The sequence below is a fragment of the Notothenia coriiceps genome, unplaced genomic scaffold (assembly GCF_000735185.1).
Source record: "Notothenia coriiceps isolate Sejong01 unplaced genomic scaffold, NC01 NC01_scaffold00023577, whole genome shotgun sequence".
Lineage (NCBI taxonomy): Eukaryota > Metazoa > Chordata > Actinopteri > Perciformes > Nototheniidae > Notothenia > Notothenia coriiceps.
This window is the reverse complement of record NW_011356278.1, coordinates 27,521-44,058: the sequence shown is the minus strand read 5'-3', so window position 1 is coordinate 44,058 and position 16,538 is coordinate 27,521. Positions and strand designations below refer to the sequence as shown.

Here is a 16,538-nt window from a genome sequence, read left to right as displayed (position 1 = left end):
CATTTTTTTAATTTTTAATATATATATATATATATATATATATATATATATATCACCAAATTGCAACTAATCTATATCTACTGTCACTTTTCACATTGAAAATGTGCTCTAAGAGCACATTTTCAATGTGAAAAGTGACAGTAGATATAGATTAGTTGCAATTTGGTGATATATATATAATTAAAAATTAAAAAAATGTAAACACCTTGAATTTCAGGGGGGACGCGGGGCTCCGTTGGCGGGGCTCCGTTGGCGGGGCTCCGTTGGCGGGGCGCAGCGCCCCTCCAAGACAATGGCTGTGGAAACAATTCATGTACAGCACCGATCTTATACTTTTAGCTGACTGCTTATGCTCTGTCTCAGATCACAGCCTTGCAGGATGCCTATGACTCAATGTGTATCCAAAAAGAGACCACTGCAGTGCCTTACTTCCTAATGAAGTACACAGAAGACACGGTTCAGATGGCTGCACTCAGTGACTGGGACACGTTCTTCACTGATACTAAGAAGGTACTACTTCATTTTGTGTTGTGGATAAATATTTTATGCAAAAGTATAATTTTTTTTATATAGGGACATTTTTTCCCAGCTTTCAAAGATTTCTGCTCTGTTGGATTGTTTTATACAGTACTTTATTTGACTGTATTTTACAATACTCACTTTCTCTCTCTCTCTCACACACACGCAGACAGAATCCCTATTTGGTAAAGTAAACACACCTTGTTTGTTTTTTCTAGGTTACTGTGGGCGTCTATGATCCGTGTACTCTGTCTCAACATCCGGGCTGGCCTTTGAGAAATCTGCTGGTCCTCTTAGCTTACCAATGGTAATTCCCTTCCTTCTTGTGTGTGTGTTTTTTATGCTGTTAAAAGAAGAGGAAGTTCTCTAAAGGATTTTCTTTTTTATAAACACATGCTGAGTTTGTGAATTTCACTGAGTGTTTTTCTGATTACATCGACTATTTTATTTAGGCACAACGCCACAGAAAGACAGGAAATGCCTGCTTAACTAATTTCCTGACTCTCAAGTGTAGGAAGCTGGTCTGATTTAAGATGTTGATGCGATCTTCCAAAGTGAATGGCGATACTTGCATAGCTTTGTATCATTACAGAAAACTAAAATAACAGCTTCACTGGCACAATTATTCCTAACGGTGTTGTTGTTAGAGTTTCACAGTTATGAGAATAATCAAAGCTGTACGATTCTGATGGTCCATTTTGTGCAATATCTTACATGTTGCTAAGTCATAGTTTTAAAACAAAGGTAATTCTTTCCAGACTATTCTTTTGTGAAAATTTTAACCTTGCCTTTAGACATTTCAACAGGAAATGTCTAAAGTCAAGGTTAAACATTTCACAAAAACTATTTTATCCATTATTTATTAAGAATATTACACAAAGATGGACAACTACATAGAACATTACAGCGCATACATGTATGTACGTTACCAAGGCTTTGTGCTTGTGATCATTGCAACAAGTAGTTGATCAAATGGCTGCCTTGTTAACACATGCCAGACCGATCTATAACACATACAGTAGCACACAGCAGCTGCTGTCAATGGACACCATACTGTAGGCTTCATAGTGGAAACACACAAACATAGCATGCAATATGCATGGCATGGGAAGGCAATGTATTTTGGGATTCTTGAAACTCCTGATACTCACAGACAAAGTATTTAACCGCTTAATGCTACACATTTTCTAAAATATTTGTTTCTATCAACTGAAGTTGTTATAAATGTTTCTGTCTGAACCACTGTTGTTTTGAAAGCAGGAGTGGTCTAGTATCAGGAACCTGAGAGGGCATTTTGTACAAATCCAGCAGAACACACATGAGCCATCTTGTTTTGTGAACAGGAGTAACAGATTTGAATGCATTCTGTTACAGCTCATAAATTACTACAGTTGTTTACAGACTCAAGTGGTCGTGCACATGATGGTGGTATGTGGAAGCTTGTGTGGGCTTTGCAAAGCAATATATTTTTACTGAAGTATTTACAGAGAAGAAATGTGAGCACACCACGGATGAGTGAGTGCAAGTGCTTGGATCAAATGTTAAGTAATACATCTAAGAAAGAAATGTCTGAGCATTTCTTAAAATGTGTACACAGATGATTTAAACCAAGTGGCATGCAATGTTGGTGTCATGCAGGCATTTTAATATCGTACTTTATTGTAACTTTTGCAATTGAGATGTTTATTTTGTGCAATGTTTTCTCAAGGTAATTCTGTAGTTTAAAGGCTGCATGAAAGAAAATAGAAAATTGGTCAAATTGCATCTGAGATTGTAAGAAACTATTTGAAAACACGGATGCAATATTAGGAAAGTAAAACTGAAATTGTTCTGTTCGCCAATGGTGGGATCACTTAGACATCTAAAATACCCAACATGGTATTCTGTTTGTAACAAATGATCCGGCCTACTTGCATAATATAATTTATTGTTGATTTACACAATGCTTTCCTTAAAGGGTTTATTGCCCATCACATCTCATATTATCATTTGAGACAGTTCCTTATGTTGTTGCAAAACACATTATATCTGCTTCTCTAGTGCCATTAGAAGTCAAGGCTTCTCTGATGGATATTTTTGCCATCTATGACAACTCAATTATATCTCATATTAGTGTCCTCTATTTCCAATAAATGCTGTGCTGTGCTTTATTTTTATTAAGCATGTTTCTTTCCTAAACCCTGGGTTAACATCATTTATTTTTTCCGGTTTATAAGTGGAAAACAATCTTAATGCGCTTTACAGAGTTAGACATGCACACCGACAGACAAAAAGTAAAGGACCAACTAAATACATTTTTTTTTTTTTTAATTCTTTAAATGTCCAATTGATATACAACAGAAGAGTATGTCACAATGTGATAACTATGATGTATTTCTAATCTTAAACAAGACCAAACTAGATATATCTCCAGATTGATCTTAAATATGTCTACATTACTTGATCATATAGCATCATCATCTGAGGTTGACAATAAATGATCAGTCTATTCACATTTCATGACTGCCATTTCAATGAAGTTTAAAAATGTACATCATTTTTTTCCTTAGGGAGTTTGGTTTTTCCTGGCACTTGTGTTGCTTTGTTAGTGATATTTTTATTGCATAATTTTTTTTTCATTTAAACAAAGAACTCCCACTGGGAGCAGTTTAGCAATAGTATGCCTTGATACCAATAGCTTATCAGCAGCAAATACAGATAAGCGCTTGTGCTCCGTATTGAGCTGCAGATTTGATCAAATACAAACTTCATCAATCTTTTTTCTGTCAGTGTTAAACATAAACTGTTGATGCTGGCTGAGGTGGGTGAAGAAAGAATTATATTGTAGCCGCAAAGTCTCGCTTATTCAGTCTTTCCGCTGCAGTCTGATTGTGTAATGTGACTGGTCATTTAGTACCATATTAGGGGAAATGTGTTGTGTGGATTTGTGTTGATCATATTTGTGTGAGCGCTCAGTTATCAGTGCTGTTTCTTGCATTAGCAAGGGGAAACAGAATATTCAGTTATTAAGTTGTTTTTGTGAGATTTTTCTCATTTCTTGTTTACACTATAGCTTCTAATTTGTGCATGCTGTGTTTTTTTTCTTTTTCAGTTGTTTGACTTTTGCATATCACTTATTTTTGTGTGTTTTTAGGGGCTCTAAGCTGGACACAGTGGAGGTGCTGTGTTTCAGGGACAGAACTCTGCAGGGCAGCCGCTCCATTCAGCACAGTGTCATCTTCCAGATAAAACTACCTGAGTTTCCCCTCAACTCAGGTAATTGTATTTCTTTAATGTTTGTGTGGTTTTATCCATAGCAATGAATGTTTATTGCCAAGAAGATAATCACACTAATTTACCAAAGTTACTGATTGATTTTCAGGTAAAAATCCTTTTTATCAAACAAAGCCCTGATTTTAATTTCACACTGCTCTACATTTATCTAATGAACACATCTTTACATCAAGAAAATGATTCAGGGAATTACGTTTCCACCTGTTTGAACTTTTTTGTTTGTATCCCTTCCACTCTGGATGGTAGCCACATTTAGGGATGTTTCACTGGCTGCTGCTGTAGGGTACAGACTTAGGCATGGCATATCCCCAAAAGTAAAGCCAAAACATCTCGAGCGCCCCCTGGTGGCTGGCTGTTAGTTTAGGGAGCGCTTGATTTGACATGCAGCAGGTGTTCTATAGATAGAGCATGCATGTTAAATTCACTGTCACAATAACATGAATGTACTTGTCAAATGCAGTGATCACAATGAATGTTTAATTATTGTGAAGCCCTAATCCGTCCATACTATGCTTCTGTGTTCTTCATAGCTTATTTTGCAACAACACTTTTTGCATCCTTTTGAAACCACACTAATCTCACACAGCCTTTCTATTATTCCTTTATCCTGTGAATAAGGCATGAAAGTCATTTAAATGGTAATAGCAGAGAAAGGGGGTGGAGGTTGTGGAGATCAGACGACGTGTCTTTGTTTACTTCGGTCTACCTCTTCAACACAGCGTTGTCTTTAATTGACTCACTGAGGACGTATTCATCCAACAACAAAATTATTCAGCCTTATTATTTGATTGTGCATGGACAGATTTGGTATTGTTCCCAAATGGCTTAATAAGGATACCTCAGACACAACATGGTCAGTACTTGCCACGACCAAAAGTGGTTTACTATTTGGCAAGATTAAATACATTTCAAGTGAATTTACATTCACAATCCCAAATGGTATAATTCAACACTATTTAATTTGTACAATCACACAGTAGAGAGAAATCAATTCTCATCCGCCTTCTTAATGTTGAAATGCTGTCAATACTTTTTTTTAAATGAACTTTTCCTTCTTGAAAAATAATCTTCAAAGATGACAGAATAACAAGACACACAGCCGTGACATTTTCTTTAAGTGTTTTCAGATAACACAGGCATAAATGTCAGGGCTGCACAAATCAAAACTTGAAAAAGAAAACAAACATTTTAGATATTTTGTAATGTGGGCGATTATCGTTTTTCTTTTGTTTAAAACTGTCTCCACAACTCTCACTGTGTAATGGGTAATGTTATGCCTAATTAACTTGATCAATGTTCGGTTTTCACAGCGTGTCCCAAGAGCGTAGGTTGGGAGAAGAACCCAAAGGGGGCCATGGGTCCAAGGATGGTCAACCTCAGCGAATGCATGGACCCTAAAAGGTAATAACTACAAAAAAGAAATGTGTGAAAGGTACAACAAAATGGACACTCATTACTTTGTGAACAAATGTCTTCCTTGGCTCTATCCAGGCTTGCAGAGTCCTCAGTGGACCTGAACCTGAAGCTGATGAGATGGAGGCTGGTTCCTACCCTGGACCTGGACAAGGTGGTCTCCACAAAGTGTCTCCTGCTGGGGGCCGGGACTCTGGGCTGCAATGTAGCCAGGGCTCTCATGGTAAGAGCGGGAGGATAAAACTCAGATATATAGATTTTTGGATTCAAGCATGCAGGAATTTGACAGTGTGTTTCTAGAGCTGTGTTTGCTATGCTTTCTATGTGACATACTCATCAGAATCAATGCAATGGTGCAAATGAATGTCTGTGGTTATACCTGCAGATTGGAGTTTTACAGAAATGTTTTGTCGCTTGAATATTCTACCCTCCACAAAACTCATCCAGAGTCTATTTTCAGTGAGCTAGCTCGACCTGAACCAAATAAATAGGATTGTATTGGATGACTGGGAGAAATAAAAAAGTCTTTCAGAGTTAGAGTCTGTAAAAGTGAACACAATTTTCACAATCTTGTTGGAATAAAACAAAATCTCTTTAAAGATCAAAACATTCCTAACTAAAAAAACAAAATGTTCAGATGATGTGCGACCAAGTCCAAGTCACTTTAATAGACTCCACTATCAAAAATACAAAGACAACTATAATGTATTGCTTTCAAGGCTGCACCGGAAAAATAAGCAACATTTTTCTTTTTGTGCTTTCACTCTTCTGTTCTGAGGGCACTTATTATTACCCTCTGTCACTCAATGTGAACATGATGAATACCCTGGTGTAACTTAATTGATATGGTGGCTAGACCTTGTAACAATAGAGAGTGATTTTAATCAGAAAGCTAGAACAATTTAAGTCTGTGCTACCTGCACACTGATGTATTCATTATTCCAAAATGAATGGAAGCATTCATTTCTAAATGCACACTGAGAACATAACCTCCCGCTCATTGTCACTGAAGCTGCTAACAAAGCGTCAATAAATAGAGGTTCAAAATGATGTGATTAAAATATGAATGTTTTTTCTCCAGGGATGGGGAGTGAGACACATCACGTTTGTAGACAACGCGAATATTTCATACTCCAATCCAGTCCGGCAGCCGCTCTATGAGTTTGAGGACTGTCTCGGAGGAGGGAAGTCCAAAGCCCTGGCAGCTGTGGACCGCCTCACAAAGATCTTTCCTGGTGTGGTGAGTACTTGAAGTCAAATAATAATGGCCAGGCTGTGGAATATGATCTCACATCATGTGGGGGTCAATCATCCAAAATCCTACCAATCTGTCTTTGTTGGCTTAATACCTACATTTGACAAGTGCTATGTTTCTATTTTTTTAATTTGTTTCAACAGCTCCTTTTATACACATATCAGCATTGCCATTATAACAATCAAAATGTTGGTTGGGCTTATAATCCAATTCCCATATAATCATATTCCTTTTTGATTAGTCATGGCTGTGATGTGCTCCTTGTATATTAATGCTGCAGTCTCATTCATTTGTTAATTAATGAGTGGGTTCTCTGGGGGAGATGTTTTGCTACATTACTAAATGACAAACACTCGAAACAGTTTTAGTGCAAAATGATCGCTTATTAAGCTACTTGTAAAAACAATGACAGATACATATTTATGATGTGATCCATGGGGACATTTGTGTGATGATGCATTCATGTTTATCAGAAGATGTAGGCAGTTCATAAGAGGTTGATTCGCTTGAATTTTGTAATTTTTGTAATAATGTAATTCTGTGATTCAGTAAACCATTTGCTCAGTTGTAACAGCTTCTTGTGTAGCAGTTATTATACATGTTGATACTCTGGTAATTTAAATACACTTTGCCAAATACTTCTATACTTCTACTGAAGTATATTTTTTCATCCAGAAATGGTACCGGTCATTGAGTATATTTAAAGGAGTGTATTGTTACTGCTAATACGCTAATGTAAATGATCTAAGTTCTCTTTCCCATACTGTTGTGATACCAGGAGGTGTTCCTGCCAGTCAGCAGTTTTAGTTTTTTATAATGTTTTGAAGCATCACTTTGAAGGGTTACAAACTCAAACATTTGGTATGCAATGTAGATCTCAGTCTGAGGAACTGAAAGTTTTAACTCTGAAGCACCTTGTGCCAGTCAAGCAGACGGCAGTTAGAAAACACCTGATTAGTCTTTATGTGAAAGCACTTAGAGACTCACTCACTGTCTGACCGGTAAACTATTATCGGATTTCCCTTGACCGTAGAAAGACTAAAGCCTCATATAAAAGTTGTACACCCTGCAGACTGTGAAATCTCTGTAATAGGTTTTTTCTGAACATGATACTATACGTGAGTATATGAGTCCTCCTGTCGTCACCAGAGCAGCAGAGATGAACCCAATCCAGTCCACAGCCATGTCTGCTGGTGTTGTAGTAAAGTTTATTATGAGGAAATGTTGGATTTAGCAGCATTGAATCCGAATGTAATAACAGTAACACGTTTATTATAGAGACAAAGAATTAGCGAATTAATTTTATTGTCAAAATGTCCCTCAAAACATACATTAAAAAATCATATTAACATATGTCTTACCTGTACTTTAAGTATGGATAATAGTCACCAACAAGAATAATGTCTTATGTCTTCCTTACGGCCCATTTACACACACGCACAAATAATTGGCATGTCATCAAATCTATATCCTTGTTACTTTGCTGCACTTGTAATTTATTCCTCTCCTTTTCTTCTGGGAATGACATGAAGTGAAGAACAGAAGGTTTAACACTTGATTGATGGCTCCGCTTTCATGATCTTTGTCTCGACAGTTCGTTTGTCCACAGGCAATACAAGCTGTGTGTGTGTGTGTGTGTGTGTGTGTGTGTGTGTGTGTGTGTGTGTGTGTGTGTGTGTGTGTGTGTGTGTGTGCTTTTCTCTCTTCCTGCCTTGTTTTGTTACAAACACAGTGGCACCAGGTGTGAAAGAAAGATACACATATAAACTCTGATAGCAGAGAGCACAGAAATGCACTGATTGAACTGAGGAGTCGGTTCACACAAGGTCACAATGTTGAAAAGGTCGTAAGCAGATTTAATATTTTGTCTGCGGACAAATACTGATACCTGACATTTAAAGGATATTTTGTCGTGTTGGCACCAACCCCTTTTCCCCTCTTTTTACATGTTATCACCAGTAAGGTCAGAGCTGGTTGAAGTATCAACAGTGGCATTGTTGGATTATGTTTGTTCTCCTTGGAGGGAGATATTTTTCCACAATGGGAATGATTTCTTGTTTTATTTCTTTGACTTGAAGTGTTTGTAGTGGAACTATGAATATGATTAACATCACTCCTCTACAACAAACTACCTCCGCAGTGCTTAGCAACACTTGCGTCAGAGTGCAATGTAAATTTCAGCCCGAGTTAACACTCCCACTCTTGACACATTTACAGCGAAGGCAGTGTGTAAATTCCTCTGATTCGGTAAAAGTGGCATTCCTTCTTGTTAAGATCTCACACCTCGTCTTTGCCCTTTTCTCTCCCTCTCTTCACTGTTCATTTACTCTTGACATTTAGTTTGCTTTGATGTCATTTCTGCAATCCCTGGAGATAGTTATATATATATTGAGGTTTGACAATTGACAATACAAGTAATTTCAGATTTCTTGTGGAGCTTGAAGTGGAGATTCAAGGTTTCCTTTTCTACTTTCCCATCGACTTATACAGGAGAGTAAATGTATGTGGACTCAGGTGTGCTGTGGCCATGAGGTGAAGAAATATTCCCCAGAGGGACAGTTCAGTGACTGCATCTGCTCCGCCATCACGTATCTGTCTAGACTAGCATCTCACTCAGCAGAGGCACATCAAAAGACCAGCAGCTGATCCATTTTCTTTCCATAAAAAGACCCTATAGGACATCAAATGTTGAAGTACATTTTTGACACAATGTAGGTTTTTTTTGTTATCACGGTCAATAAGTAAGTAAGAGTGTTTTCAAAACCTTAACAATTTTGAATTCTAGATGCAACACTGTGGAATGTAAATGCTTCAGTGATTTTATAAATGTACTGTATGTATGATTCAAATACTTCAGATGTGGCATTTTTAATGGTTGAGAATGTACAGCAAATATAAAACCAAAAAGAACACATTATCTTCCATGGAAAAAAATAGTTGAATACAAAAAGGACTACATTTGCACAACTCATGGAGCATTCATCTTCTAAGTGATGAGACCCGTTTCTAATTCCGTGTCTCCTTGTTGTTCCTCTTTGTCTCTGTCTACTTCCTCAGAATGCAGAGGGATTCAACATGAGCATCCCTATGCCCGGTCACCCGGTGAATTTCTCTGAGGCCACTCTTTCCCAGGCCCAGAAGGATGTCGAGCACCTGGAGAAGCTCATTTCAGAACACGACGTGATCTTCTTACTAATGGATACGAGGGAGAGCCGCTGGCTGCCCACAGTGATTGGCGCAAGCAAGAGGAAGGTAAGAACAACAGAACAGCCGCACACACATTCACCAGCTTGGGGAGGAGCGAAATAACGTTTAAAAGTATTTTGGAGAGGGAAAAACTCTCATGATCATATTCTCAGGGGACAGATAATATCTTGTCCAAACAAAATGCACTTAGCCCACACAAATGTTTTTCCATCTTGCCTGTCAGTGCTTTTGTATTGGAGCCTCATTATCTCTAATAATGTACTGTCCACCACCAAATGACAAATAGACAAACATTTGCAACTGACAATGATGGGGAACAACGATGACTCATCTATCACCTTAAGAATATTCAATTTACACTAATCATGCCAGAAGCAGGATGTCAAATGTGTTGTTTCCTGTTAAGTGAATTGTTTCTAATTGTCTAGACAAAAACACAGCATTTAGTGTTAGAAAAAGATTTAGTTGATCCCCATCAATTGTGTCTGTTATTGTACTTTGATTTCAAAAATGCACATTAGTTTGATGGTGGTGCTTATTTTAATTAAATGGATCAGGACTGAGTCTTTTAACACTTTGCTCTAAGGATCAATGCAGCACTGTAACAGGGACCGTGTATGACTTAGTAAACATTGTTCTTGTTTTCCTTACTTGAAGTTGAATTTCACTTTACTTCCAGGAAATTGAAATAGCTTGATACCTGTTTATCAATTGAAATGATATTAGTTGCCAGGCAACGTGAAATAATGGAACTTGTTGCCATTCATTTGTAAAGCCCCTAGTGCTATCACTGATGCTGCTATATTGCTAAATGCAGTTAAGTGTTCTTTGGACCGCTGATTAGGTTTTCTCTGTGGCCGGCCCCGCTGAGAGGTTATTTGGCCATTTGTGCTGCGGGGCTGTCTCAGACTTCTCCGCAAATTGGCCTCATCATTTACTTTCGTTGCTTCTCCAAAAGTCTAGATGCTTTCAACATTGTAAAGAGCCTATTCATGTTTTGTGTAATTTCTTTCGGAAACAATTGAACACATCGCAACCATTTTAAATTGTATGAAACGACACATTTAGTTCATTTAATTTGGCTGAAATGTGTAGTGTGAGAGTTTGGGAGAAATAGTAAGTATTCCTAATAAAGCCAAAGCTATTCAGGATCGTTCTCAGCCACAGTTTGTAAAGATCTTTTGTCATCGTGATTTGGTGTGATTGTTGTGTTTCCCCCTTTCAGCTGGTGATGAACGCCGCTCTAGGCTTTGACACATTTGTCGTGATGCGCCACGGCCTGAAGAAACCCCCCGTCAGTCAAAGTGTTTCTGCAGGGGCCGACTCCTCCACTTCCTGTTCTTCTGCCTCGTCTTCATCCTCCACACCCGCCGGCGCTGCACCTACTGTCCCAGGATCCTCTCTGTTCTCCAACATCCCAGGGCACAAGCTGGGCTGCTACTTCTGCAACGATGTGGTGGCACCAGGAGATGTGAGGAAAACACATTGATACCAAGCATGCGCTCAACTCACGTCACGAACAAACGCACAGCCAAAACATCTAACACAAAAAAGGGAGAATTTTTTGACATGTTTTCTCCAATCAACACTCTTGGCAGTTTTCAGCAAAAGGTTCTGATAAACCATTTGAATGTTACCTCACCAGCACCCAATGCTTTACTGATGCAGTTAGCAACTAGCTGGTAAACATAGTGGAGCCTTTAGCAGCTAAAGAGTCAGATATTTGTTTCAGTAGTTGGAGAAGATTCAAAGCAGAGCTCAAAGGAGGCTGAATATTGAGTACTTACATTTGTCCACCGCCCAGAAGCACAAATTAAAGTAATGCAAATGTTGTGCTCTGCTAACACAGGATTAACATATTACATCTAGAATGTGACGTTGATGAGTTTAAAGCTTGATCTGTTGCCCCAAACTGATCAACAAACTATGTTTTTATACTAACTATAATCTAAATAATTATCCAGCTTTAAATTGCAAGGTCTATGGTATTTCTTTTAGTGTGAATACAGTTCAAATTGTTCTGATATTCATTGTCATAAGCTGAAAAACGGTACAATTTTAAAGTGCTATGTGAAATTGCAGGAAGGTGCCTGACACAGCCTTTCCTTTTTTCTTGCCACCCTGTGTACAATTTTTTTTGTACCTTTTGGCACTCTTTGTTTCTTTCTGTGGTCTTTTTCCCCTTCATGGCCTTTTGATTTGAGAGCATGAAAGCAATTCATCAGCTATTTAAGGACAGAGCAATTGGTTGGAAGCTGTGCTATTCAGCTCTGACTCCCATATAAATGCCGATGGCCGCAGCCCGCTGTCACAGGTCATAGTAATATTAACATTTTAATCAGAGTCACAGCCTGCTCTCGCTAAAGCTGAGTATGCTGAATGAATAGGAACTTATGGATAATGTCCCAAGGATACAAATGGCTATTGTGTTGTTTTGTCTGTGGATTGAAGTATAATGGTACAACAATGGAGGTTGTCTATCACTGCTGTGTCTTTGATCAGTTCCTATTACAAAGTGAGACATGCTGTGAAGGAAACAAGCTAACATGCGTTTCTGTCTTAGTGTTTTTAGCCATGCTCGCGTGGTTGCTCTTTGGATCTTAGTTAGCCTAAAGTGGTCCACACTCCACAGTAAGATCCAGACATTTAGTTTATGAGGTGTGATGAAATTTAGTTCAGAAATGGCACCCATTTATGTGAATAGCATGCATATTTAAAAGGATACTTCACTGAAAGGACTCCAATACCAGTCATTTTGAAATAGTTGCTCACTCAACCTCAGCCACTTTGGATAACAGCATCATCTATATCTGTTAGACATACATTTCAATGACTTCCTGCGTTCCAAAACACTTTATTTGTGATAAGCTAATTGCCCAAACTATTTTCCTCCATTCCTTATTTTCAAGCTCTTTCAGGATAAGTGGAAGGAACGTGGTGTCATGACTGCTCTTCTCACTGTTTATTGACTGTCGTTTACTTCTACTACTTGTTCTTTTGTAAACAGTCAACCAGGGATCGGACTCTGGATCAGCAGTGCACGGTCAGCAGACCAGGCCTGGCCATGATAGCTGGAGCCCTCGCTGTGGAGATGATGGTGTCCATACTGCAACACACTGAAGGGTAAGCACAGCACACTTATTAGTATTAGTAGTGATAGTAGTAGTACAGCCATAGTATGGAGTCTCGAGTTGTAAAATATGACCTGAAGCTTGCTTTGATTCAACAAGAAATAAAGACGTAAGGTAAGAAAGAGACATCAAACACTGCTTAAAACAAGTGTAGAAAATATATGTTCAATAGCTTAAACGCTTTACAGAGAACTACATTCAAAGTCTTAGAATAAACAGAAACATACTTGATCATCCCTGTTTGCTTTATTGAAAATGTAAATTATTCACTTTTATTGATGGTTTCCTGTCTACTATCTCTGCGGCAATCCAATGTTAGATTTAATGTACATTTAAAACAGGGCCAATTGTATATGGCGAGCCACTGCCTTTCCTATTGCAACTCCTCAGTAAATAGAACTTGGTTCCAAAAGATTTTGTATCTAGTTTTGATTTATTTCTGAATAAAACTCTTTAAAAATATCCTTGCTAACACAAACTCTGACAGTCACTTTCTTTAGTGAGTCACAAGTAGGAGGTTAAAAGCAAAAAAGACTGAATTTATAAAGGGCTTCCTACTCTAAGCAAGAACTCAAAACACTTTTCAGCACAAGCCAATGCAGACACTGGTGGCAGAGGCTACCATACAAGTTGCCACCTGCTCCTCAGCGAATAACTATTAAACGCACTAAAGCACCAATGGATGTGTCACTGGGAGAAAATATGGGGTTCAGTATTTTGCCCAAGGATAAAACCGCTCCCCTTCCGATTGGTGGACTTCCTCCTTTTGCCTTTGAGGTTGTGCTTCTAAAACGTTCAGCAAGCTTTACTTTGCTTTTTGATGGTGCCGCCCTGCAGCTGAGGTGTTAGTTAATGCAGTTGTAGCACAGCTCCCTAAATGTACTCGAGGCCAACAACTCGTGTACACTGTAGAAGCTTTGTTGCAATTTATAATCCATCTTTCACTTTCATGCTTCAAAAGCTTGAACACTATGATTCAGTCTGCTCTCAAGTTCACTTGGCAATCTGTAATAGCTCGATTTTCCCTACTCGTAAAAGTGCTTATTTTTTCAAACACTGATGGGGATGTTTTCATGCTTATTAAATGTGCACAGAATGTGTCATTGTGAAAAATTGAATTGTGTGTGCACGTGTCGGTGGAAGTCGTACGCTTGCTGGGGCTGATAAGACAGCTATTTTCTCTCAGTGTTTTGAGATGTTATAAGCCGTTGCAGAGCTACGCTGCCTATGCTGCATACAAAGCTTACAAAGCAATGAAGCGAAGGAGAAAATGTATGTACACACTGTACCTGTATGGTTGTGTAACCCCTTCCTTTACATCAGGGGTGTCCAAACTACGGCCCGGGGGCCAAATGCGCCCCGTTGTCCATTTCTAATTGGCTCAGCAAATTCTTAAAGTATAACGGTATATGGCCCCCACCTGAAACCTTTGCTTGTCTTATATTATACTTCTTAAATATATATGTGAGCCTATATTACACAGTAGTTTTCATGTTAATAAGCCCACTACTCAAAGACATTCAGTCAAGAGCTGACAACATGTTCTAACAAATCTTAGTTTTATTTCCATAACAAGCTTTAAATAGACCCTTCATATTTCCCCTTATTATAAGCAATCTGAAGCTTCTGTTTTAAGGGATGAGCTGCAACAGGATAACTGAAACCCTATGGAGAGCTGTGATGTTTCTTAAATTATATTCAAGTAGAAATATGATAATAATTGACCTACATTTGATTGATTTAGCTGAATTATAATTTAACCTATGAGGGCCCAGCCCTATATGTTTTTCTGTATGTGGCCCTCAGTGAAAAAAGTTTGGACACCCCTGCCTCATGAAGATCTCCTCCTGAAACTGCCCTCTGTGTCCTTGTTTTTATTTCATAGCTTTCATTCCTTTCTTTCTTTTCCCCCCATCTCTTTCTCCCTTTTGAAGCCATTACGGCAGCCTTATAAGAGCAACCATGGGCTTTAGAAATGGTCACTTAAGGATTCATTTTGTATCAATACGATGGCCACTTTGCAAAAACATTCTGAGGCCATTGTGTTGTTATCCTTAAGTCACATCTTTCAAGGCTGGCTAGATTTACTGGCAATCAGTTGCTCTCAGATCAAATCATGTTAAACTGTTTTTGGGCTTTCTTGGATCTCAATATTGGTCAAATTCACATCTTTTTTGTTTGTTTATAATGTAGATATACTACACCCATGGATTATAAATAAAACCGTATGCATTAGTTTAAATGCTAGGCCAATACCTTTCATACAATATGATATGTAATGTTTAGGATTATTTTATGTTTTGAACAAGTTGATATAAGTATATAATGTTCTCCCTCTTTTTCTCTATCCTCAGAGGCTATGCAATAGCCAGCAGCAGTGATGACAGGATGAATGAACCTCCCACCTCTCTGGGTCTAGTGCCACATCAGGTCCGACACACACACACACATGCACGCACGCACGCACGCACGCACACAAGCAGTGGCCATCTAGACTTTTCCTTGCTGGAGATCACTCAAAAGTCAATCGTTTAAGGCATCAAGTAATGCCTTTGTTTCCAAACTACAATTTTATTGAGCAATCAGGGTTGTGTAACAATTCACGTGTCAGACTGGCTTTTTCCAGTAGTTCGATTGACAGATCATTCATCCAATCACCTGCCATGTATTTCTTAAGGTTGCCTGTCCTTTCACAGCTGTTTCCTTTGACGTCTTCTCAGAATATTGTGTGCCTTCGTACACCAGTTCCTACAATAAAATGCAACTTATAATAACATATAAAGGTATTTTGACAAAAAAGTACTTATACAAGCAGTGGCATCTTTAGCAACATGCATAGAAACGGTTACGTTTAAATGGAGATTTACTGAAAGATTTGCCTCTCAGATGTAAACTGAAAGTGTTGCTGAGCGATGCCGAGTTGAGCGCTGTTGCTTGTCGCCTTTTTGAATAATTTAAAAAGTGAACATCCTGTCAATCATGGCCTTGGTTACAAGTCTTGTTTCATTATGAACAAGGTGCATTGAACCAAGAGTGGTATTAAAGAGTAAAGGTCAGCTTTTACTATTATGTGAACTGAATAAATAAAAGATAGTGCTGCGCAATATAACAGCCCTGCAATATACTGTGTATATATATAACTTATTTCAAATGATTATCTGACACATTGACTTCAGTCGTTGGTGTGGCAACGCAAATCTGTGGTACATTTCAAGATGCACTTTGTGGTGATGCTTTATCAGGGCTGCATTCTATTGAACCTACTTACCTAATGTACACAAATATAGTAGCAGAATAATAACTCAGTAAGAAACCACATGCACTCAGTACAACATGACTGAACATGTAAAAGCTGCATTGGATGCATTTAACTACATTGCATACATTCAAACACATAGATACTTGTTCTTGTAAGTAAAACAGGCTTTATGCTTCTACTTCACTACATTACTACTATTAGTGGTTATACTTTGTTGCTTTGCTACTCTATAAGTAGGGTAAGTCTATGAGTAATACAAGCTATAAATACTTTATCTAGGGCCTACAGAGAGAGACTTTTCTGTGCTATGCCATCTACTTTCCCTTTAAGAATTCTCAGCTTTCTTAAGAGATATATTTTAAAGCAGGATCTCTAATGCTTCTGAAGCCTGCTTACCATTTCCGATTATCTCAGTCCTGGCACCAACTTCAACTAAGCAACATCTTTTAGCTTCAGTTTACAGTTAGCCTAGCATTAGCTG

At 38.3% G+C, this 16,538-nt stretch overlaps 1 protein-coding gene across 2 annotated transcripts in view; it reads left to right on the top strand.

Moving 5' to 3' along the window:
* Positions 1 to 15,348, top strand: part of atg7 (ATG7 autophagy related 7 homolog (S. cerevisiae)) — a 19,205-nt gene extending 3,857 nt beyond the window's left edge. For both annotated transcript variants that reach the window (XM_010781757.1, XM_010781758.1), the window contains exons 7-16: positions 364 to 510; positions 738 to 826; positions 3,653 to 3,774; positions 5,103 to 5,193; positions 5,284 to 5,428; positions 6,287 to 6,445; positions 9,518 to 9,712; positions 10,893 to 11,138; positions 12,675 to 12,790; positions 15,153 to 15,348. In XM_010781757.1, the coding sequence (XP_010780059.1) occupies positions 364 to 510; positions 738 to 826; positions 3,653 to 3,774; positions 5,103 to 5,193; positions 5,284 to 5,428; positions 6,287 to 6,445; positions 9,518 to 9,712; positions 10,893 to 11,138; positions 12,675 to 12,790; positions 15,153 to 15,333 (1,491 nt within the window). In that variant the 3' untranslated portion in view covers positions 15,334 to 15,348. The remainder of the gene's footprint in view (positions 1 to 363; positions 511 to 737; positions 827 to 3,652; positions 3,775 to 5,102; positions 5,194 to 5,283; positions 5,429 to 6,286; positions 6,446 to 9,517; positions 9,713 to 10,892; positions 11,139 to 12,674; positions 12,791 to 15,152) is intronic.
* The last annotated feature ends 1,190 nt before the right edge of the window (positions 15,349 to 16,538 follow it).